This window comes from Jaculus jaculus, chromosome 2, assembly GCF_020740685.1.
Source record: "Jaculus jaculus isolate mJacJac1 chromosome 2, mJacJac1.mat.Y.cur, whole genome shotgun sequence".
In the NCBI taxonomy this organism is placed as follows: Eukaryota; Metazoa; Chordata; class Mammalia; order Rodentia; family Dipodidae; genus Jaculus; species Jaculus jaculus.
Window position 1 is genome coordinate 26,431,198 of NC_059103.1, and position 25,422 is coordinate 26,456,619.

General features: G+C 40.0%; 1 protein-coding gene across 4 annotated transcripts in view; it reads right to left on the reverse strand.

Annotated features, from left to right (window-relative positions):
- L3mbtl4 (L3MBTL histone methyl-lysine binding protein 4) overlaps positions 1 to 25,422 on the reverse strand; it is a 451,548-nt gene that overhangs the window by 89,771 nt on the left and 336,355 nt on the right. For all 4 annotated transcript variants that reach the window (XM_045144044.1, XM_045144045.1, XM_045144046.1 and 1 more), the window contains one exon: positions 18,672 to 18,742. In XM_045144044.1, the coding sequence (XP_044999979.1) occupies positions 18,672 to 18,742 (71 nt within the window). The remainder of the gene's footprint in view (positions 1 to 18,671; positions 18,743 to 25,422) is intronic.

Below are 25,422 nucleotides of genomic sequence, written 5' to 3' on the forward strand. Positions count from 1 at the left end.
TTATTATGGTTAATGATGCTGTTTTCCTACTGCTTCAAGTCTCGGGTAGAGCAGGTGTGAAAAATAGAGACAGAAGTTCTTTGCAGGATGGCACATAGCAGAAAGAGCCTGTGATGTTGACCTGTGGACTCCTGCCTAGCCTGACAAAGTGTCTTTGCTTTTTTAAATTAATATTTTATTTTTATTTATTTATTATTTGAGAGAGGTAGAGAGAGAGAGAAAGAAGGGGCACTCCAAGGCCTCCAGACATTGCCAGCAAACTCCAGACACATGTACCACCTTGTGCATCTAGCTTATGTAGGTCCTGGGGTATTGAACTAGGGTCCTTTGGCTTTGCAGGCAAGTGCCTTAACTGCTAAGACATCTCTCCAGCCCTGGATTTTTTTTCTTTTAAACCTTTTATTTATTTATGAGAGAGAGGGAGAGATTGAGAATGAGAATGGGTGCACCAGAGCCTCTAAGCCATTGCAAATGAACTCCAGATGCATGTGCCACCTTGTACATCTGACTTTTCGTGGGTGCTGGAGAATTGCACCTGGGTCCTTAGCCTTTGGAGGCAAGCACCCTTTACTGCTGAGCCATCTCTCTAGCCCCTGTCCTTAGTTTTACTGCTTGTTGCTTCTTTAATATACACTTCTGTACAGAACACACAAGCACCAGCCTCATCTTCCTGCCAGTTCAGGATGCTAAAATCTTGCTCCCAAGTAGCACTGAGATGCCATCAAGCCCATGATATTGTGCACAATAACTTCATCAAGAATCGTGCACCAAAATCCTGACTGAGTTTCCATGCTAGGACGAATTCAACCCATCCTCTAGAACTGTGGTGCAGAGGTCACTGGTTGTGCCCTGGATGGAGACCTTTCCTAGACTGTGCAGGGATATTTGAAGGAGACAGTGCCTATGCTTATGAAAGGTGTCCTCAGGTGTATTGAGCTGTGGCAATGGGCCCTGTCAGCACCAGCATCCTATTTTTCCAGACATGGCTTTCACTCCATTACATTAAAAATCCTTGGCTTTCCAGGAGGAGTTACTAGTAGGGACAAACTGGAAGTGGCAGTTGTGGTTGCTGGAGCAGATACCGCAGAAAGCACTGAAGGGGTCTTGTAATATTTCTCACCAGTTAGCTAGTGTGTCTCATTAAACATTGATGACACATGCTGGGCGGCTTAGCAGGGGCGTGATTACTGACTCCCTTCCCTTATGACTTCTCTAACAATGCATGGTGCAATTATAACACGTCGGCTTTGAAGCCTTTTGACAAGAAAGTGGAGGCCATTGCAAAGGCTTACCAAGAACTCAGAGAAGCACTTATCCATGGTTAAAAGGTTGCAGTCAGTCATCTTCTTAAGTGGTTTTTTTTTTCTTTAATGGTATGTGGTTTAAAATATGAACACAGAAAGATCTTGATAGCTTTCAATTGAAAATTCCCATAAACGGGTCCTATCACACTGATCAATACCATTTAAGATGATGTTAAAATAATAGCTCTGAAGTGTAATAAGTCTGCAGAGTCATTTGTGAGTAATAAAGCAATACAATATGTTCAGACACTTTTCAACATCAGATTACTAGCATGTAAAGGAATCTGACAGTTAAATATATACTCAATTTTCAATGAATTGATATATTGAATGACTATTCATAAGGCTCAGTGCCCTGTCCTTGCCAGATACTAGTCATAATGAACAATGGGGTTCACTGGACTTGATGCCTTATGTGGAATAATAAATATCAGTCTTCACACAGCTGAGCAAATGGGGAAAAAAGGTCAAATATGCTGAAAAAGCAGAAAGTTGCAAAATTCATGTGTACCTTCCAAGGTAAAAGGAAATCCCAACTTAAATTTTGCAAATGCTTGACTTGTTCTTACTTGGCCAATAGTGATAAATTTTGCTCTAGGACTCAGTAAATAAGTAGGTTACTGGACATAAAGAATTTTTACGAGCTGGGCGTGGTGGCGCACGCCTTTAATCCCAGCACTCGGGAGGCAGAGGTAGGAGGATTGCCATAAGTTCAAGGCCACCCTGAGATGACAGAGTTAATTCCAGGTCAGCCTGGACCAGAGTGAGACCCTACCTTGAAAAACCAAAAAAAAAAAAAAAAAAGAATTTTTACATGGTTAGTTTTCAGGGAAAGAACACATCAACAAGCTGGAAAGTGCTCTGCACTGGCCCATAATTGTTCAATAGGATTGAATTACTGCCCATTCCTGAACTCCAGAGAACTTTGATAATTTTGGAAAATTCCAACAGGAAGTCCTGTCAATTTTCACTCTGCACAGCATATGTGCCATTCAGAGGAGAAGTCCAGCATGAGAACATGTGACTGTCACCTTGTTCTTGTTTAGTGTGTCCTCCTGTTTTTAAATGGTGTGAGGGGTTTCTTACATAGTCCCCAGTGAGTGTTGGCCCTTTAAAATATACTATGCTAAGATAGTAAGACAGCTTGAGATCTATGTATGTGTATTACTAAACCATCTGCTTGCATAGCTGAAAAATAAAATTGACAAGTCAAGCCTTGAGACAGCAAAGGCACGGGACATCATTCCACAAATGCTACTAAATCCACTTAGCATGAATTCTCACTGTAGGAGAGGCACGGGGTTAGGCACAGGTAGTGCAACAAGGAGCCAGCATCCCGTCTATGAAAGGTTCATGGTCTAGGGGTCATAGGGCTAACAGGCTCGATAAAGGCAGATGAATTAAGCATGACATGGAAGTGAGGTTAAACAAAAATAATGGTATGTAAGTGCTCTTCCAAGTACCTTAGCGACGTTCTATGCTGGTTACGTTCTCATTGTCGTGAACCAGTGCCAGACCAGAAACAACTTAGTAAGAAAAGGATTTATTTTGGCTTATAGTGTTTTATTTATTTTCAGCATGAGTGTATTGTGTGTGTATGCACGTGCACACACACATACACATGCATGTACATGTTTAAGGAAGCATAAAGTATGGGTGATGGATGCACATGTATGTGCTGTTGCATCAGCCACACACTCACTTTCAGTGAGGGTCACTCACCTGTAGTGGCCAGAATGGAATGTCTTCTCCACTCCATCACTCTTCCATTTGGTCTTATTTTGAGTCTCTTTTTACTCATCCCAGAGCTTGCCAAGCTCCACAGATTCTCAGGTGTCTGCTCTGCTGTGGGACTGGGGTTACAGGTGAACCCGGATTTGTCCAGCAAGTTTATGTGGCATCAAGAGATTTTAATTCAGGCATTCTCAGGCTCTCTCAGGACCTCGTGCTTGTGCAGGAAGCACACTTAGCCACTGAGCTGTCTCTACAGCCCTGGCTTATAGTTTTGAGAGGAAGTTTCATGGTGGCAGGAGCATAAAGCAGAGCTAGTCAGACTGCAGTCAGAAGCAAACAGTGAGCAGGAGGTGTAATCAAGCTTCAAGGCCCTACCCTTTTGACTCAATTCTCCAGCAAGTCTCCAATTTATACAGGTTCCACAACTTTCTCAAACAGCGCCATCAGTTGGAGATCAAGTATTCAAACACATGAGCCTTTGTGGGAAATTCTGCATTCAAACAACAGGTTCCAAACATGTTGCAAACATGAGGTTCTTCCTATATTGACTAGTCTCTGGCAAACATTCCACCCCTCTTCTGATGTCATTTTTCAAGTCTTTCTGCATTTCTTCTGGAATTAGAGAGCCTCTCTCTCTCTCTCTCTCTCTCTCTCTCTCTCTCTCTCTCTCTCTCTCTCTCTCTGCGTGTGTGTGTGTGTGTGTGTGTGTGTATTTATTCCTTCATAGTGATACTTGATACTTTCTTTGCCATTAAAATCGTCTCTAGACCTCATCTTACCAGCCCCATAGATCCCAATATGAGAAGTGATGGATAGAGACACTCAGTACAGCTTATATCCTCATGATGAGCATAATAATGATAATAATAACAGTTAACATTGATGCTACTAGTAAGGAATGTCAGGGCTGGAGAGGTGGCTCGGTGTTTAAGGAGCTCACCTGCAAAGCCTAGCAATCAGGTTCATTCCTCCAGTACCCACATAAACCCAGATGCACAATGGCACATGTATCTGGAGTCCGTTTGAAGTGGTGAAGGCCCTGGCATGACCATTTTCTTTCTCTCTCATTCTCTTTATCTCTGCCTGCTTGCTAATAAGCAAATAAAAATATTCCTAAAATAAAAAGTAAATGTTTTTGAAAAGACTTTTCTATAGAATATAAAAACCAGACAATCATGTATAAGAATGACAACCATCACCACTGGGGAACTTCTTTTGTTCTTTTCAAAATCATCTTTCTTAAAAGCCATCAAAATAGCTATATCTAGAATAACTCAGATATCTTTGCTCTCTTTTTGGTTTTTAGTTTTGAAAATATGTATTATTTTATTATCTATTTAGTTATCTTCTTATGGTTATATTACACTCTGATTTTTATGCACATCAAAACCACTAAGAGCTTGTTAGTCAAAATTTAAAGGAAAAAAATTGTTAACTAAAATTCTTCATAAAAATCAATGAGAAGCCAGGTGTGGTGGCGCACACCTTTAATCTCAGCACTCGGGAGGCAGAGGTAGGAGGATCGCCATGAGTTCGAGGCCACCCTGAGACTACATAGTTAATTCCAGGTCAGCCTGGGCTAGAGTGAGACCCTACCTAGAAAAACCAAAAAAAAAAAAAATTAATGAGGAAGTGTATAAGAAAATAGAAAAATATGGAGAACTATGAAAACAATAGAGGAAAGAATTCACTAGACAAATAAGTCTATGACATATATGAAACACCATATACCCCCATAAGACCATGGTAGCTATGGCAACAAGGAAAGATGCAATGTATTCAGAGTGACTCAAACCAAATACCTAATTGATACACTACTCATATTTCATGCATATGTCATACACTGAGTTCCATGTGGTATTGAAATAGATGATGTTCTTTATTTACACAAATTACTAATTTTAATGATAGCTATTCCTTTATTTTAAAAAGAGAAAAAAAATCTTGTGCATCTTAACTTATATAATAGCTCTGTATGACTTAAAACAAATATCTTGGGGCCAACAGCAATTCTCATTTTCCACTTCTCAGTAATGACTTTCAGTTGAGATGTATAACAAGATAACTACCTGACAATTCAGGTAAGGATCATTTACATATATTCAAGACAGCACATCCTGGTTCTTTCTTCACCTCAGACACAGGTGCATGGCACTCCTACTTAAAAATCTCATCTCTCAGCCATTAAATGAAGTGTCAAAACAGCAGGGCTGTCTGGGTAGAGAAACCCAGGATAATCTTTGACTGAAAGCTTTTAAGAAAAGGAATTTCATGGACTCATCCTCCAAATTGCTCCATAATCCAGAACGTTGTCTGCTACACTCATTGAGCAAGCTGTGAACTTTATGTCTGTACTTTTATTTAGCATCCATACTAGTTTCACAAAGATTTTGTAGGAAAAGCATGTTCTCCTACCCCACAGAGCATGGCAGCTGTGTGTGTGTGTATGTGTGTGCGTGTGTGGTGTGTGTGTGTGGAGGTCCACATTACCTACAATCAAGGCACAAAAGTGTCTCTCACACCAGTCATTTATTGGAGGGATGCTTTGGTCTCTGACTTTTGTCCTAGGTATACACATTGAAGGGGATATTTCACTTTGGTACTGAGTCAGATGAAGAAGACAGACCTGGCATTGCTGTAGGAGAAATGATGAATAAAAGACAAAGGTTTTTCTGTTTGCAGTGCTCTGTCTCCCAAAGATACCCACATAATCATGTGTTCACAGGATATAAAGATCCTACATGAAGAATGGGCTACTAAGGACAGGAAGTGATCGAATCCCCATCACCTTGGCTGGGGTGGTAATTCTCCAAAGCCTGAAGTCAAAAGCACCATCTGGCCCTGGAGAAGGCACACTACATGGTATTGGAACAGGAAGCTGCAATTCTACTCTAGAAATAGGCCCCAGTTCTCTGCTAGTTTCTGTCTATCCCCCTTCCACTGTGTAGGCCATTAACACACCCAGGATGCTCAATACTGATCCTGTTATCAAGTCACTATCCCACACAAAGTTAAAGGGACCAATCACAGATACATTCTGGAGCCGCTCAGAAGGGTGAAGCCACATCCCAGCATGATCAGAATGATGTCTATGGAGAAAGGGGCTCAGACACAAATGCCAGCTCCAGGGACTATTTCTGGAATATTCCAAGGAAGCTGTGGTGGCTGCCCACGTCACACCAGCCTTGGTGCTATGGAGTATAGCTTCCAGAGTTGTTCATTGCTAGAGCTTATAACTAAAAATAAGAATCTACTTGTTAAAGCAGATGCAGTTTTACTCAGACTTCCTTATTCTTGCACTCTCACTTTTCTCCACTTTTGGATTTTCAAAATACTTTTTCTCTAATACTTAGAATTCTTAAAAATTCATAGACTATAAATTCTACCTCAAATCTCAAAAAACGAATACTGTTGTTTCCTAAATATATGATGATCACAGACTCCAGAGAGAAACTCCCACTGGTCTTTGGCTAAGAAGACTGACTATACCCATCAATATGTCTCTTAAATAAGTTGTTAATGCCTTTTAATCCATGGTTCTCTTGCTTTTGGTTGGTTAATCTTTTAATTTTTAATTTTTATTTATTTATTTGTGAACAATAGAGAGGGAGGGAGGCAAAAAGAGAAAGAAATAATGGGTGAACCAGGGCCTCTAGCTGCTGCAAACAAATTCCAGATGCATTTGCCACCTTGTGCATCTAGCTTATGTGGGTCCTGGGGTATCAAACTGGATCCTTTGGCTTTGCAGGCAAGTGCCTTAACCCCTAAGCAATCTATCCAGCTCCCATAATAACCAAAGTTCCATTTATGTTGGCTAACAGCATGCAGTCACTTATAATTGTTGTTTATAGTCTTCTAGGCTTAAACAAAATTATTGATTATGTATTTCTAATACTAGTCGTTTCCTTTAACTTAGTTGCTAGACTATTCCCTGGGGTGAATGTGGGTGCTGAGTTCTCATCCTTAGAAGCAGCTTTGGGTGACTGTAAATAACTCCCTTCTTTTCCCTCTCAGTGCAGCTTGTTCTATCTCTCTGAGTCCCACAAACTTAACACCCTAGTGTGAGTACACCACATGCTGTGGAGTCACATTGAAGATATTACCTACTTATAATCACCTTTCCAAATCAATCCTTTTAGTTTTTTAGTAGCTTAATTTTACAGAAATATTGTAAAGACATGCAGAGCATTCCCACATGCTCCTTCTATTTAAGTCCTAGTTTCTTATTAATTTGAAATGTTTATTTATTTGTATGTGTATGTGTGGGTAGAGAGCCAGGGCCTCTTGTTGCTGCAAATGAACACCAGACACAGGGCCACTTTTTGCCTCTGGCTTTATGTGGATATGAAGGGAATTGAACTTGGGCTGGAAGACTTTGCAAACAAGCACCTTTAACTGCTGAGCCATATCCCCAGTCCGTGTCTGTAATTTCTTTATTTATTTTAATATTTGATTTATGTTTATTTATTTATTTACTTGACAGAGAAAGAAAGAGAGAGAGAATGAGTGTGTGAGGGCCTTCAGCCACTGCAAACGAACTCTAAATGTGTGTGCCCCCTTGTATTTTGGGTATTTTGGCTCTGCAGGCAAATGCTTTATCTGCTAAGCCATCCCTCCAGCCCCTGTGTCCTTAATTTCTTACCTTAATATGGTACATTTCTTACAACTGATGAACCAGTATTGATATGTAATTATCTGTACTATATTTCCCAGATTACACTACGAATTCATATTGCACAGTTCTCTTCACAAATGCACAGATTAAGTACGTGCGCATGCACACACACACACACACACACACACACACAATCATATGTTTGTCAGTTTCATACATAAGGTTGGTTCCCTCTGCTCCTCCTTGCCTGTCTACCCTAGAGCTGAATTCTTAACAGCTGGTGATCATGGTGATGTTTCTGTGTCCTTTGCACAGTGTCACGTACATGGAATTATGCAGGAGGTAGCCTTTGCGCACTGGTTATTTCTACTTAGCAACAGGAAACTAACTTTCATTCGTGCCTTTCTGTAGCTCATTTCTTTACACTGCTGAACAATACTCTGTTGTACATCTATAACTATAGATTGTTTAACCATTCATCTACTGGAGAACATCTTGGTTGTTTCTATCTTAGGGCAATCATGAATAAGGCTGGTTTTGATATTAGTGTTTGAGTTTTGTATAGATGTAAGTTTTGAATTCGTTGAGTTCGTTGAGAAAGTAACTGCTAGGTTGTGTGGTAGAAAGAGTTTAGCTTTGTGTGAAACTGTCATACTGAATCCCAAACCAGTCACACCCCTTTGCTTTCCTACACAGTGAGGGAGAGCTCCCATTGCTTGACATTCTCACTAGTGTGCCACATTTTTTTTTTTTTAGTTACATCTTTTTGTTAATGTTCTGCAGTGGGATTTCATCACTTTAATTTGCAGTTTGTTAGTGATGTATGATGTTGACTGGCTTTTTCATAGCTTATCTGAGTTGGGTGAGATGTCCAGACATTTGCCCCTTTAAAAACTGTGATTTCTTACTGTTGAATTTCAACAGCTCTTTATATACTTTGGATGCAAATCTTTTTACCAGATGTATGTTTGCAAATAGTTTCTCCTAATCTCTTACTTGTCTTTTCCACTTGCTTAATAGTCTTTCAGAGAACAGAAAGCTTCATTTAGTTCCAAGTCTTGCCAAGCTCCTCTTTCCCTGATTATGCCTTTGGTGTTACAGTTAAGTCATCCCTAAACCCACAGCCATCTATATTTTCTCCTTGATTATCTTGTATAAATTTTAGTCAGGTGTTTTACATTTTGGGCTATGATCTGTTTTGAGTTTGTTCCATTTTGAATCTGTGTTGTCTTTACTTTTTCTCCTTTCTCTGATTTTTTGTTTATACTTTATTTACTTATTTGCAGATAGATAGAGAGAGAGAGGGAGAGAATAGGCATGCCAGGGCCTCCAGCCACTGCAAACTCCGAATACATGTGCCATTTTGTGTATGTGGCATTACATGGGTACTGGGGAACTGAACCTAAGTTGTTAGGCTTTATAGGCAAGTACCTTAACCATTGAGAAATCTTTCCAGCCCATTCTTGCTCTGATTTTAATAACTTCAACTTCTCTCTTCATTTAACATATCAGTCATAGTTTCAAATAAATATTTTTACTATATGTTCTAAGTTTGCATTATATATTTTCACACTATACCACTTAACAGATCAACACAAGCACGAAGACTTTCCCAGCCCTTCCTTTATACCTTGTATAGCAACAACACGCAAAATCTTGTTGGTATTACTTGAGACAGCTGAACAATCAGCAACCTCTTAACTAAGACTCTGTGTAAAAGATATTATACTCTTTTCATTTGTATATTTTTCTTTCAATTCTTTGCTTATCTAATATGCTTTTTATATAGTTCTAAGTTTATGAGATATCACTAAAAAGCTACATTTTTAAAAAGTTTTGTTCTTTTTTATTTTTATTTATTTGAGAGCAACAGACAGAGAGAGAAGAGGGAGATAGAGAGAGAGAATGGGCGCATTTGTGCATCTGGCTAACATAGGTCCTGGGGAATTGAGCCTTGAACCAGGGTCCTTAGGCTTCACAGGCAAGCACTTAACTGCTAATCCATCTCTCCAGCCCAAAAAGCTACTTTTTAACACATCATTCCAGGAGACAAATTCCCTCAGTTTCTGTTTGTCTGGACTGGCCTTTCAATACATACTCCTTCATTTGTGAAGGATACTTTTATGGAATTATAAGGTTTTGGTTGTTGTTTAAGTCCATGATTTAGACATTTTAATCCATCCCCCCACCTTTTTAAAATTTTTGTTATTTGACAGTGACAGACAGAGAAAGAAGGAGAGAGAGAAAGAGAGAGAGAGAGCGAATGGGCGCGCTAGGGGCTTCTAGCCACCGCAAACAAACTCCAGACACGTGCACCCTCTTGTGCATCTGGCTAATGTGGGTTCTGGGGAATCAAGCCTTGAACCGGAGTCCTTAGGCTTCACAGGCAAGAGCTTAACAGCTAAGCCATCTCTCCAGCCCTGATTTCCCTTTCTGAAATTTAGTTTTGACTTATGATACAGAGAGAGAAAGAGAAAGAGGCAGACACAGAGAGAGAATGAGTATGGATGTGCCAGGGCCTCATGCCATTGTAAACAAGCTCCAGATGCATGCTCCATTTGGTCCATCTGGTTTTATGTGGGTACTGGGGAATTCAACTCAGGCTGAGGATGACAGGTTTTGCAGGCAAATGCCGTTAACCACTGAGATATCTCTCCAGCTCTCCATTCTCCTTGTGCTAACAGAGGTTCTGAAGAGAAAGCCCAGCGTCATACATCCATGCTCATATTTCTCCTTAATGAATAAGGCGATGGTTCTTCTGAGTTCCTTTCAAGGGTTTCTCTTTATCTTTATTTATGTAGATCTAATTGAGGTGTAGATATTTCTATTTGGTATTTTTTACATTTACTGGATGTGCACTTTGTTATCCATTTTGTAATTTTGGGAAATTTTTAGATAGGATTTCAACTATTTCTTCTCTTGCCTTTCATTTTAGTCTTCCTTTCTGTATTCCTATTGTACCCTTTGTAATTGTCCATCAGTTTTTGGATGAACTGTAACATTTTAAAATTTCATTTATTTGAGAGAGAGAATGATGCAGAGAGAGAGGAGTCAAGATAGATAGATCGATAGATAGATAGATAGATAGATAGATAGATAGATAGATAGATAGAGAGCCTATGAATGCTCCAGGGCCTTCAATTGCTGCAAATGAATTCCAGACATAAGCACTGCAAACACATGCACTATCTTGGGCATCTGGCTTTTGTGGGTCCTGGGAAATTGAACCTGGGTCCCTTAATTTTGCAGGCAAGCACCTTAACCACTATGCCATGTTTCTATCCCCTATAACATATTTTTGGTGCTGTTGTTATGGTTTGGATGTAGGGTCTCATTCTAGCCCAGGTTGCCCTGGAATTCACTATGTAATCTCAGCCTGGCCTTGAACTCACAGCAATCCCCTACCTCAGCCTCCTGAGTGCTGGGATTAAAGGTGTGCGCCACCATACTCAGTAACATATTTTCATTATTTATCTTTTTGCTTTACATGTTGGGACAGCCTCTGACATCTTTTTTTTTTCTTTAGTGTGCCTACTTACATAATAACACATAGTTCATTTCTGTTACAGTGTATTTGATATCCAGCATCTCTTGGTGGTTCTTTGGTAGAGTTTCTATATGTCTGCCTACACTACTTATCTACCCCTACATGTACCTGTTTCTTTCAGAGATCTGTGAATACCATTATTATGTAACTGTGTTGTAGCTAAATTCATGATCAGATAATACTAAAATCTCGGCCATATCTGTGGCTGGTTCTGATGTTTGCTTTGTCAGTTTAGACTGTCTTTTTCCCTTTGACCTTTAGATAACTTATAATGTCTTGAAGGTCAGACATAATGTGTTGCATACTAAAAGTTTATGTAGCAGCTCTTTGAGTTAATGTTTTATATTTATAGGGTCAAAATGTTTTATTTCCTCTCCTATCCTTTTCTGTTTCCCTAACTGTTTCTTAAATAGCCTGTGATAATATACTGTTATCATACTGAAAACCTGTGTGGCTATGGTTAAGGTTATTTTGTGGGTGGAAACATTGTACAGTTTTATTACTAAAACTGGCATGAGGCCCTGGGTTTTGGTAGAATTTAATAGCATTTACCTCCTTCCCTTACATATGTGGGGGTTTGATTCAGGTGTCCCCCATAAACTTGGGTGTTCTGAATGCTAGATTCCCCAGCTGATAGAGATTTGGAGGTTAGCGCCTCCTGGAGGCACTGTATTGTTGGGAGTGGACTTATGTGCATTATAGCCAGTGAGCCCTTGCCAGTGTTTGGCACACTCTCTTATTGCCATTGTACACCTAATGTTGGCCAGGAGGTGATGTCCACCTTCTGCTCATGCCATCGTCCCCCTGCCATTGTGGAGCTTCCCCTTGAGCCTGTAAGCCTAAATGAACCTCTTTTCCCACAAGCTGTTCTAGGTCGAGTGGTTTCTGCCAGCAACGTGACCCTGACTGCGACAATGTGAGGTAGTAAGTGCATGGAATACTGGAGTCGGGTTGGCCAAGTGCTCTTCCCTAAACATAGAAATCAAGATGGCCCCCACAGGTTCATGCTTTGAATGTTTGGTTCCAAGCTCATGGCATTACTTGAAGGCTGTGGAACCTTTAGGAGATGGGGCATAGCTGGTAGAAGAAGGGCACCAGGAGCAGGTATGTGAAGGTTACACCACATATGACTCTGGACAGCTTTCTTTGCTCCCTCATCCATCGCAATGTGAAGTCCCACTGGTTCTATCTGGCTGCCATGAACTCTGCCATGCCTTCCCCACCGCGATGGAGTACAATCCACATCTACACTAAGCCCAAATAAGCCTTTCTTCTCAGGTATCATCCTGTCATATACTTTGCCACAGTGATGACAAAACGTCCTAACGCAACATATATGTTTGTGGTGGTTTGAATCAGCTGTCCCCTATAAACTCATGGGAACTGAATGTTTGGTTCCCTGCTGATGACAGTTTGGGTGGTGAGGTCTTGTTACAGGATGAGTGCTGTTGGGGGCAGGGTTAGGGGTGCTATAATCAGCTTCCCTTTCCCAGGACTCAGCTCACTCTCTGGCGGCTGTTTTCCACCTGCTGTGACGGAGGTGACATCCAGCCTCTGATCATACCATGCTTTCCCCCGCCACCATGGAGCTTCTCTTCCAAAAAGTCAAAACAAAAAAAAAAAACAAAAACAATTATCTCCCGTGAACTGGTTTTGGCCAGGAGTTTTATGGCAGTAACAAGAAGGTAACTAAAACCGAAGCTACTGGTAATTGTCCTTCAAGGAACGGTATGGATGGTTCTCATATTCACATTAGCAAAGGAAGCCAGACAGGTCATGGAATCTGAGTCCATTTGTATAAACTGGGTGAAAATAACTACTAGCTAGTGAAATAAGAATAGTGGTTATCGTGCCAGGAGGAGATAACGAGTCTGCACTGGGTCAGGGATGGGCCAAGTTCTATTTATTTAATTAAATTAAATTAATTTATTTATTTAAGAGAGAGACAGAGAGAGGCAGGTAGAGAGACAGGGCCTCTAACCACTACAAACAAACTCTAGACACATGTGCCACCTTTACATCTGGCATTATGTGGGTACCAGGGAGTCAAACATGGGTCCTTAGACTTTGTAGGCAAGAGCCTTAACTATGAATCCATCTCTCCAGCCCCTCAACTTCTATTTCTTGACACATTTGGTACCTATTTGGGTATTATCCCTTTGGTAGAGACTGGACTAAACTTTTTTTTAATCCTTTTTCTTTTTTAACTAAGTAAATACTTTGTACGGACACATCTTATGTTGGTACCATCATTTCCTTCCTCCCTGTCCCTGCTCCACAGAGGGCCAGCCTTAATGGGATTGTTGATATTCACCATGTACTTGTAGGTTATATGTTGTGGGATCAGCAGTCTGTTATTTTGTGGAGGGTGATGTCTCTGGATTTTCCTTCCCACCCTGTGGCTCTTACATTCTTTCCACACCCTCTTCCTCAAACTTCCCTGAGTCCTGGTGGGTGTGCTTTAATTCTACATTACTCTTGAATGCTCAGCAGCTTCTGAATTCCTGCTTTGGTGCATTTTGAGTATCTTAGCGTCTGTCAGCATCACGCTGGCTGACTCTGTGGAAGCAGCACCCTTGCTTATATTGCCAGTTCCTTTGTGGGCCCTGGCTACTGTGTGAGAGATTCTCTGCTAGGGAATCACCTACCTATTCTTGTCTTGTTGATAGATTAAGGTTGGACTAAGCTTTTTAATGGACTTAGAAAGAGTACCATATCTATCAGTAAGTGGGAAGTAAAGCTACTTGTAGATTATCAAATATAATTGTAAGCCAGTTGAAAAACATACAAACATATATCATGTCTAAAATAAACCCACAAAGGACTCACTAACCATACTTACCTTTCAATTTTTTTACTTACAAAACTATCAAATGAACAAAATTAGAATGTTACATTCAAGACTCCAAGATGATAAAACATGTAATAATAAAGAACTTGTAAGTAATACACCAAGATTCAAAAGAGCTCCCACAGTGTCGTGTGAGGCAGTGGCCCTTGACAGAGTTCAAGGAACCAAGGGACCAAATTTTAGCAGTTCTGTCTCTTGGGCTGTCTCTGGGGTAGAAGGATCCAGAGTGAGCAAGTCCTTTACTGTTAGTGTGAACACACTTTGATGGTGTCATGTAATTTGAATTTAAGGAAGTATTTTTTTTATCTAATTCTCTATAGAACATTCACTGGCAAAGGTAAAAACTTGAGAAGCAAACACGCAGGTGACCAGCTCCAAACTGGGGAAAGGAGACTGTGGTAGGTTGAATGTAAAGTGTGTCCCCCTCAGCTTCATGGGTTTGTGATTCAGCCTCATATTCAATCCATAACTGGTGGAGCCTCTGGAGGTGAAGCCTCTCTGGAGGAGTTATGTCACTAGTGGCGGACCTTGAGGTTTTCTAGCCCAGATTGCTAAATGCTAGCTAGATCACGTGTGCTGCTACTTCCCAGCCACTGTGGCATGATGTAATACCTACCTCTGCTTGTCATATCAAGATGAAATTTCCCCTTGAGATTGTCAATCTACAATGGTACCATAAAATTCTACTCCCTAAAAGGCAGACCAAATGGCTGAACCTTCAACAGGCCCTTAGAGGGAACACCTGAGCCACAAGACGCTGGAGAGGGTATGATGAAGACTGACCTTAATCTTCTAAGCTTCACCCCCTCCCTCTCCCCCCTCTTCTCCCTAATTCTTGTATATTAGTTATCTTTTTCTTCCTTTTCTTAGTGGGCACTGGCCTGTAACTCCCAGTACTAGCATGTGGCTATCATCTACAATGAGCTTTTGATCAGAGAGACCTACAAGGTTTCCTAAATGAAAGACAGATTTCTGTCTGACTACTTGATGACCCACCAAAGGTTAGTGGTAAGACCCTACTGCTGAAGACACCTTATGTGGTTGACATGTAAAATGGAATGGCATGGCTGGAAGCTGGAAGAGAGTCAGTCCCCAGACAGTCAGCGCATCTAGTGCCAGAAGGTGCTACATGGGCGACTAGGGGAATATGACCAATATATGTTCAAGCATCTAACCTTTTTAGCAGCAAATAACCTGTTGTGATGCCCACACAAGTGCAATAGTGGCACACAGCCATGGTGGGGAACCAACTGCTCTTGATTCGGCTATCTGATCCCCTCAGTGGTACAAGACCCATAGCTGGAGCTGGGAGACAAGTCAGAACCATATCCAAACATAAGCTCACTCTCCATTATCAAGCTACCATCAATCGTGGGCTACAACAGGGTCTACACCTATTAAATTCTCTATAAAAAAGTAAGGGTTATCTCATTTGTCCAGGTGCTAACTTATTCTCCATTGGAGAATCTGCTTCTCTTTTTCAGATAGATGTAGATCCTAAGGAGAGAGCCACCCATCATACCTCAAAAGGGCCCTGGCTGTTACTAAGAACAATTGGCAAAACAAACAAGGGTGATGTTTTCCTGGTGAACCAGGTACCAGCACAAGGGTGAAGGAGATCAACACAGAGAAAAATCAGCTCCTACCAAATCAGAGAGCCAGAGCCTCAGAGGCCCCCAACACCTCATCACTGAAGCAGACCAAAAATGAACCCAACATGGCTCAGGAAAATTTTGCGGAAGAGGGGGCAGAAAGAATGTCAGAGTCACATGTTGGGTCATGATATGTAGAGACATTTATCCTACCCATAACTGAGGGCTAACTCCACAATGCACGACCCATATACCTCAACAAGGAGGGGCCAAGGGGAGGGGTTAAGTCAAGGATGAGCTTAATAATGGTACCAAACTGACTGTATTTGCTGGATACAAAACTAACTAAAAATAAAAAAAGAAATTATCAATCTAAAATAAGCCCTTTCTTCCCATAAAATTCTTCTGGTCATGTGATCTGTCTCAACAACAAGGTAACTGCCACAGCTGTCCCAACAACAAGGTAACTACCACAGATACGTGGTGATCACTGGCTTCCTGTCTGCACATTACTTCATTTACAGTGGGATAAAAGATAATTACCACTTGCTGTGCTTTCTGTATCAGGCTTTGTAAACTTCAGGTTAATAGGAGTTCTACCTTATCTCCTGCCAATTTGATTATCAAACATCCTCTTGTTAAGCTGATCTTACTTAACAAATTTGTATCATAAAAAATAATTTAGCATTTCTGTCACCTAATTTCATATTAATACACTATTATCAGAAAGGATTTCTAAGAATTATAAGGAACTCTAAGAATTATACTTGAAAATCAAAGGGGTAGCTTTTAGTAGAGGTTTCATTATGTATGGACAGTCATCTTTACTGTCAATAATTTGCTTTGGAAAACAAAGATGGTTGTAAATAAAATTTGAAAACCTGGCTATCATATGAAAATCAGAATTGGGCATACAATTTGCTTAAGTTCATGTCCTTTAAAAAATCTAATGAATGAAGAAGGCATTTGATCAAATTTATGCTCCAAAATGAAAACCAAAGGGGAGAATTTGGTTATTATGCTCATCTTTGCAGGCTTAATAAGAAGGGGTCCAAGTATGGTGGCTCATGCTTTTAATCCCAGCATTCAAGAGGCTGAGGTAAGAGTATTAACATGAGTTCAAGGCCAGCCTGGGCTTCAGAGTGAGTTCCAGGTCAGCTGAGGCTTGAGTGAGATTCTGCTTCAACAAAAGGGAAATGTGCATTGCCACGGAAGAGATATTTTTGTGTCATTATTCTGCTTCATGCGGGATAGAAGCGAGCACATGACCTGAGTCACACTAGTGACAAGGCATAGGAAGCATCACTTTGGGTGACAGGCTAGACTAGCAAACAGGTGCTAAGGTCAGCCCATGAGTTTTCATGAAGCAGAATGGTCCCTGGCCACACTGCCCCAATGCAGCTACTTTAGGAGCCTCTGGCAAATGAGTGCTCTAGGTAAGGCAGGAGCTCCCTGGCATGCCCTGTGACTTCATTGCCATGTCTGCCACCACAGACCCGCCCTGCGAGGAAGTGGGAATGGTTCAGTTGCACAGCTAAATTGAGGCAGGATCAGCGAAAGCATATGGGTGTAAACTTATTACAAGTGATGCAGAAAAAAAAAAAAAAATATATATATATATATATATATATATATATATATATATATATATATGTGAACCAGTGCAGACTGAAGAAGTTGGAAGAGATTTTATGTTTCACATTATGCAAATGCTTTTTGCTAGAGATATTTTCTATTTTGGTCAGGATGATCCTCATCACTACTTTTACTATGTGAAATACAAAACTGTGTGTCTGTTTTAACAGGAACATATACATAATTACTTGGTGCAAAAATTTTCAAAAGTGTCAAAATATGAATTAAAACACCAACACTTTATTTTTATAAGCTTCTTATGTGATTCCAGCACACACCGCTTAGGGAGTCAAAGCTTAGGAAATAGGAGAACATTTGGAGGAGTTTCTAAAATATCAGTTATTTATTTAAAGCACGTTTCAGCTCCTGCTATGTTATACAGAAGTCCTTCTGAGAAGGAAGAAGTATATGGGGGCACCACAAAAGCCAAACACCTTAGCTGCCTTCTACTGAGAGAAACAGACCCTGACTCTTTATGACCAAGAAGAGAAAAAGAGCTCTTTCATCCCCATGTCAAGCTTTGCTTGACCTTGAACAGGGCAGTTTAACCCTTGGATGTCATAACTCTCTTGTTCATTAACTGCCCCACACCCTTTTACTCTTAAGAAAACCAGAACAGGTGATCGAATTGGAGATGAACTACAGCATGACCCAGCTGTGGTAACTTTCAGCAGAAAACGCACCAATTTTCCTTTTCATTAGATGTCAACCAGATCTCTTAGCATGTTTGGGAAAAAATATATATTTATAGAATGATAATGGCTAAGAATAAGGCAAAGGATAGTAATTACAAGTGACTGATGTGTTCATCTAACCATATCAAAGAACATTGGCACCAAGATAACTGAAGGGAGACTCACTCTTTAGCTCGCCACCATAGAACCTGACCTCGGCTTCTGTCTGTATTTCAGCCTTTGTTAGAAGGAACAACCAAATAAAAACACGCAATTCTCTTTTCAAACACTCTAACAAACTTCTCATCTCTGATGGTGGTAAGCTTTTTTCCCCCAGGAACTTTCATGCCTGACATAATAATGAGGCACGTTTTTGAATGATTTACCTCAGTGGCATTCATGGTTGCCAGAGACAAGATAGAGATCTGACCAGAGAAACTGACTTCCACAGGGTCAGATATTTCCTCTCATCGCAGAGATGACAGTTTAGGTTTTTTATATATATAAATATGAGGAAATTAAGGTCAAGTGCAATGCAGTAACAGAACTTATGCATGAAGTTGGGACTACAATGTAAGTATCTTTGACATCTGGTCACCATTCCCAACCAGAATGAAAAAGCCAAATAGTTAAACAGATATGACATTCTCAACAACAACAAAAAGTGAGTTCTGTACTGTGTATCTGTCCTTGTTTAATTATTTATTTATATATTTTACCTCTGAAGAGATTATCCAAGTCAATATCTTCTTTTCCTTTGATTTTCAAACACTTTGCCTCCTGTACAAGTCTGGCAAAGAACAAAAATAAAATCTGGATTCATTATCCTGTGAGTTAGGAATTGATCATAAAAGCAGCACAAATTTAAATAGGAACTGAAGGGGAAATGGTAGCGAATTTGCAGGCGTTATGCTGCACCACTTTCTGAGACTCCTTCAGCTTAAGACTAAAATACATACAATATATATGTATGCCATGCATATATATATATATATATATATATATATATATATATATATACACACACACACACACACATACATACATTTTGTTGAAAAAATTGGCTTTGAAAACTGAAAATTAAAAATCCCTCACCCCATTCCATTATAGCAGCTCTTTCTAACATTTATTTATTTATTTATTTATTTATTTATTTATGTGTGTGCATGACACACACCAGGTCCTCTTGTCTTTGTAAATGAATGTCACATATTTATACCACTGTTCTGTGTCTAGCTTACATGGATGGCTCAGAATTGAACCCAGGCCTCTAGGCTTTGCAAGCAAGCACCTTTAACCACTGAGTCATCTTCTCAGTCCCCACAGCAACGTTCTTAAATTCTGAGAGATAATCAATAACCTATTCAGATTTTGAGGAGGAGCTATAAGGCATAGTGGCAACAGTGACATAGATGGGTAAATAATAAAGGCTACCCATGAGGTGGGCCTTTATTATTTTAATCAAAAGATTACAGACATTGTGCTCAAACAACTGTATAAAGTAATTTAGCTGCATTGCTGAATGTCAGAGAATTAATTAACTTTTGAAATACTGCAGAATGCAGTGTGAGGGCTAATTTTCTAATTCTTCATCATGGTACTTCATTAAAACTTGAGGTTCTTACTGCTTAATGAGAATGGAAGTTTTTAAAATGAAACTTCTACAGGGTTGCTAATTACCTACTAATTAATTTTTAGGTAGATAGAAGTTGAAAACATTACTTTATCTATACATACTTATGATTTTAATAATCTCATAATACTTTGCTTTGTACATGTATTTACTTTAATAACTCACACTGTCCATTTAGACAAGCCTTTGATCACAGAACTATTGAAGATGAACATTTGGTTACTAAACTTCACTGAAATTTGAGAAACCCATATAAATTAGTATCATTATCTATGTGTTTATAAGTGTGTACATAGAATCGTACTTCTTGTGTGTGTGCGTGTGTGTGTGTGTGTACGTGCATATGAGCGTGCATATGTTTATGTGCATGTATGGGTGTATATGTGCCAGGGTAAGTGTGTGGAGAGGACAATCTTGGGGCTATTGATCCTCCCCTCCCACCTTGTTTAAGACAGGGTCTCTGTTTTGTTTTGCCATTAGGAAGGACAGATTAGGTGGCTGACTGGCAAGCTTCAGGATTCTGCGAACTCTACTTCCCATTGCCTTACACTTTGGGTTTAGAGATACCTGTACCTCTTTGCTCCTTGCTTTATATGGGTGCAGAGGATCTGGACTCCAGTCATGAAGAGCAAGCATCCTAGGGTGGGTATATCTTACACACACACACACACACACACACACAAACACACACACACACACATATATTCACCTTTGGGATGTTACACGGTGGAACACAGCCCTGCATGGAATGAGTCACCTCTGGTACAGTGCAGAGATAGGATACTTGGTGCTGGAAGACTTGGCATTGTGCCCAGGACTTAGCTCCTAGGTTTGTGACACAGAATGGATATGTAAACACTTGGGGTCCTATCTTCTCACCTACGAAGCGGAGACAGTCCCTGCCTCACTGTTTTCTCTGAGCAATTAGTGAAACAATACATTTAAAGGCTGAATAAAAGCCTCTTTGCAGCACAGATATGTATAAAATGTGTAATCTATTTTTAATTCAATACATATGATTTTCTTTAGGTTGTTTAGATCTCTTTCTACAGCGTGAGGATTCATTTACATTCTACAGGGGATAATGCCAACCATGGAGGAAGAACTTCGGCTCAAGCACTGAGTAGCTGGTGGTCAATGTGGAATGTGAGGCCCCACTAAGTCCCTGCAGTCAGTGTCATGGAGCGGTCACCTTGCAAAGAAGAAAACAACAACTGTGGCTCTGCCCACATACTTTCCCCCTCAATTTTACAAATGTTATGACATTGTGAATTGATTTCAAACCATCTGAAAGTATCCCTCTGCTGTCCATGCTTCTCTGCTAATGGGACATTAGAGCTACCTTACAAAAATACAAGAAACTAGTCAGCCTTACATAATGTTGGTGGGCATTTTAGGAAAAAAAATTTTCTTAAAATTTTTTTGGTTCATTTTTATTTATTTGAGAGTGACAGAGAGAGAGAGAGAGAGAGAGAGGGAAAGAGAGAGAGGAAGACAGAGAGAATGGACATGCCAGGGCTTCCAGCCACTGCAAACAAACTCCAGATGCGTGCGCCCCCTTGTGCATCTGTGCATCTGGCTAACGTGGGTCCTGGGGAATTGAGCCTCGAACCGGGGTCCTTAGGCTTTGCAGGCAAGAGCTTAACCGCTGAGCCATCTCTCCAGCCCATTTTAGGAAACAATTTTAAAATAAACAAATTCAGGGTGCTTTTTTTCCTTTTTGTAAAATTGAGGTGCTACAATGAATCATGCATTTATTTCAGTAGAGTCTCACTTTGAAATGATTATGTCACTGAAGAGATGCCAGATCCAAGTGAATCGTTCATCTGCTGAAAATGTCAGTGAGGCAGACACTGCCTCAGGACTGCAAGGCTTGTCACGCCAACCAGCCCCATTCTATTCTCACCAACACCCCTGAGGGTCGAGATAGTTAGTGCTCCTGTAGTCTTGTAAATATGAAAACTGAGGCCCAGAAAATTTGAGCCAGCTTCCCTACCTTAGGCACATGGTCAAGTCAATGATGGTCCAGGATCAAAGTCTTTGGACACTAAATCCATGCAGAGTTTGACATATTAATTAATTTATAGAACAGTAAAATGGATTAAGGATCTATGGTAATTTGTCAATCTAAGGGATCGAAATGGTATATTTAATTTGTAAATAAAGAGTAATTATACCTTACGAATATGACAGTATAAAGCACCTGTAATTAAAAATATACAAGTAAACCAGACGTGGTGACACATACCTTTAATCCCAGCACTCAGGAAACAGAGGTAAGAGGATCACCATGAATTTGAGGCCACCCTGAGACTACATAGTAAATTCCAGGTCAGCCTGGGTTAGAGTGAGACTCTATCTTGAAAACAAAGAAAAAAAAAATGTGCATGTAAAAATGGTCACTGTGGCATAATTTATAAGAAAAAAAAAAAAAACGCCTGTCAACAGGGGCAGGTGGAATGAGTTATATGGTATGTTCACATAGGTAATGTGATACAGTTGTTAAGATAATACATTGGATCCATTTGTATTGTTAATGCAACGTATCCACTATGAATGCTTAAGCACAAGTAAACACATTACAGAGTAACTGCCTCTGCTCAATGAACATTTTCTTTTGCTGTATGTACAAAATCTTTGTAATGTCATGTGGTCCCATTTGTTGATAACAGCTGTTAATCAAGTTAAGAGGAAGCCTACTAAATAGGAGAAAATCTTTGCCAGTTATATATCTGCTAGAGGATTAATAACTAGAATACACATTGAATTCAATATTAAGCAAGAAGAAATCAAATAACTCAATTAAAAAAACAACAAAAATGGGCATGGAAGTTACCAGGGAGTTTTCAAAGGGAGAAAAGTGATCAGTACTGTGAACAGCAGTGAATCCTGTGAACTATACTGCCAACTAGCCAGGCAAGATACACCCATTGGTGCAAGAGCAGCATGACTGTTATGGTGGCAACCACCTGCTCTCGGATTGTAATTGAGGTCAAAGAGTTCATATCTAGTACTGATAATCTGATAAGAAGCCTATGCATGGGAAGGTCATAGGCCCTAGGAGGGAAGCTATCAATGTTGTTTGTCCAAGTTTCACTCTAACTATGCATGGTTATGCATATACGTTAGTTCAACTCCCACTTTTGGTCACAGAAACTTCCTTTTGCAGATGTTAATGACTACTATGGATTCTCGAAACTCATTAAAGTGCTGAGAATAACTGTTGAGTGCTCAACATGAAATGAGGCATCGCTATCGTGCCTTCCTGCACTCTGGGAACATTGTGGAAGGGGGACTAGAACGAATGTAAGGGCCACAGAATGAAGAGGGGTGCTTTGAAACTGTTTCCTCAGGACATGAAGGGCTATTGTATTTATGACTTCATAGGAACTATGGTTACCTGTACATGATATGCATTGTACTGGGTTCATGGGAAATAGAGAAGGGCAAAAATGACAGAAAAATAGAGGAAAGATTAGTTGGAAAGAAGAAAGAATTATGTGGAAGGGAGAGCAAGAGAGGGAAAACAGATGAAGGTAATGGGAGAAGATTATGATCAAAATGCTTTATGTACATATGAATAATGTGTTTAAAAGTTAACAAGTTAGAAAGGAGAGTTTCTAGGAAGAAAAAAGTTTCAGAAGGAAAGAGAAGAGGATGAGGAACTGTAATGGGAATGAATATGATAGAGTACATTATATTTATATACGAAATTTACCAAAATAAAAATTCATTAATTTAATGCAGAAAATTTAAAAAGAGGGAACATATGTTTGCACACACTTATGTAGATATGATCACTGAAGAAGCAGAGTCTATGGCAATCTTTCTATGTCTCCTTCTTTCTTTCTTTTTTTTTTGGTTTGCTGAGATAGGATCTCATTATAGTTCAGGGTGACCTGGAATTCACTATGTAATCTCACAATGGCCTCAAACTCATGGTGATCCTCCCACCTCTGCCTCCTGAGTTCTTGGATTTAAGGTGTGCACCACCACACCTGGCTTCTTTCTTTCTTATTAGAGACAGAATGGATATGTCAGGGCCTCTAGCCACTACAAATGAACTCCAGACACATGTGCCACCTAGTACATCTGGCTTTATGTGGGTACTGTACTGAGAAATTGAACTTGGGTCTTTAGGCTTTGCAGTGCCTTACCTGCTGAGATATCACTTCAGCCCTATGACAATCTTTTAACACTACTAGTAACTTCAGTTTTCATCCCAGGAACAAGAATAGGGAATGAGAAATTATTGATTTTGGGGGTACGTTTTTATGAGAGAAAGAGAGAGAGAGAGAGCCTTCACAATCGAGTAAAAGACACATGCATATGCATATGTGTGACCTTGCATGCTTGTGTCACCTTGTATGTCTGACTTATGGGGGACCTGGAGAGTAGAACATGGGTCTTTACGCTACACAGGTAAGTGCCTTAAACACTAAGCAATCTCGTCACCCTTGGATTTTTTTAAATTAATTATTATTTATTTTGACATAGAGTGGCAGAGAGAGAGAGAGAGAGAGAGAGAGAGAGAGAGAGAGAGAGAGAGAGGGAGAGGGAAGGAGAGAGAGAGGGAGGGAGAGAGAGAGAGAATGATGGGTACATCAGATTCTTTAGCCGCTGCAAATGAACTCCAGATACATATGCCCTCTTGTGCACATGTGCAACATTGTGCACGTGTATCTCTGTGTGTCTGGCCATGTGGGACCTGGAGATTTGAACATGAGTCAGTAGACTTGGTAGGCAAGCATTTTAACCACTAAGCTATCTCTCCAGCCCCCAAATCACCAATTTAAATTTTTACTAACCTCTAAGCTATCCTGTAGGTCTGGGTATTACTAATGCTTCTTATACCTTAATTTTTCTGATCTGTGTTTTCTAATTTTTCATTAGTAAGCATGCATTGCTTCAGTAATGAGAAAAATATCATGGTAACAGTTCCTACTATATTATTTAAATGAATGACAAATGATTATTTCAAATCAGATTAAGTAATAAGATGGAGAAAAACCCTGCTGGTGAGGTTTTATTTTCCTGGGTGCAAGAACACTAATATTTCCTTTACACAAGGAAGCACACAGATTTTTAGAACACAATGTTCTGCAGAATTTAATTACTAAGAGTCTGGGCCAAGGCAGGAGTCCAGAAATCCAGAGATTCACAAGAAGTTATAAACTGCCTTATGAGAATCAGAAAAAATTTTCCCATGATCCTACTAAGGAATGCATTGATTATTTCATGACATTTCAGGAGAACCATCAGGCTGTAATGAAGATGCCAAGGGGCTGTACTTGAAGACCAGGGTCCCAATGAGGGTCAAGTCCTTTGATCACTCCATGGACTTACTCTTGTTCCTGAGCTGATCATGACCCAACTCATGACATTTTCAGTCTGGAGAGTATTAAACAGATCTCTACCCCTGCCCCTGCTTTTTGGTTCCTGCCCCTTCCTTAATGTTTTTGGTCTAAAACATTCATATTCATCCTAGACACTCAGTATCTTCCCATATAATCTCAGTGTAAATGCGAAGGCTTATATTGCATTTGGAATCTAGGTAGGTAAATGATACAGATGCTAATGTACAACCTGACATTGTAGTAAAGGTCCTATGTCTTGTTTTCATTTTTTTTAAAGTAGGATACATGTTTACATAGATAGACTAGGTACACTAAAAACTGATAATAAGAACAGTGATGAAGAAGAAAACAGGAAGACAAGGAATATTGGTAAGAACCAGTATTTATCAGCCTGGAGTCTTGAAGAAAGTGAGGCCAATGCACAAAAGTGCTGGAAAGGCACATACATGCAGAGAAGCTCTCCAAGGTGATACCGGTTTA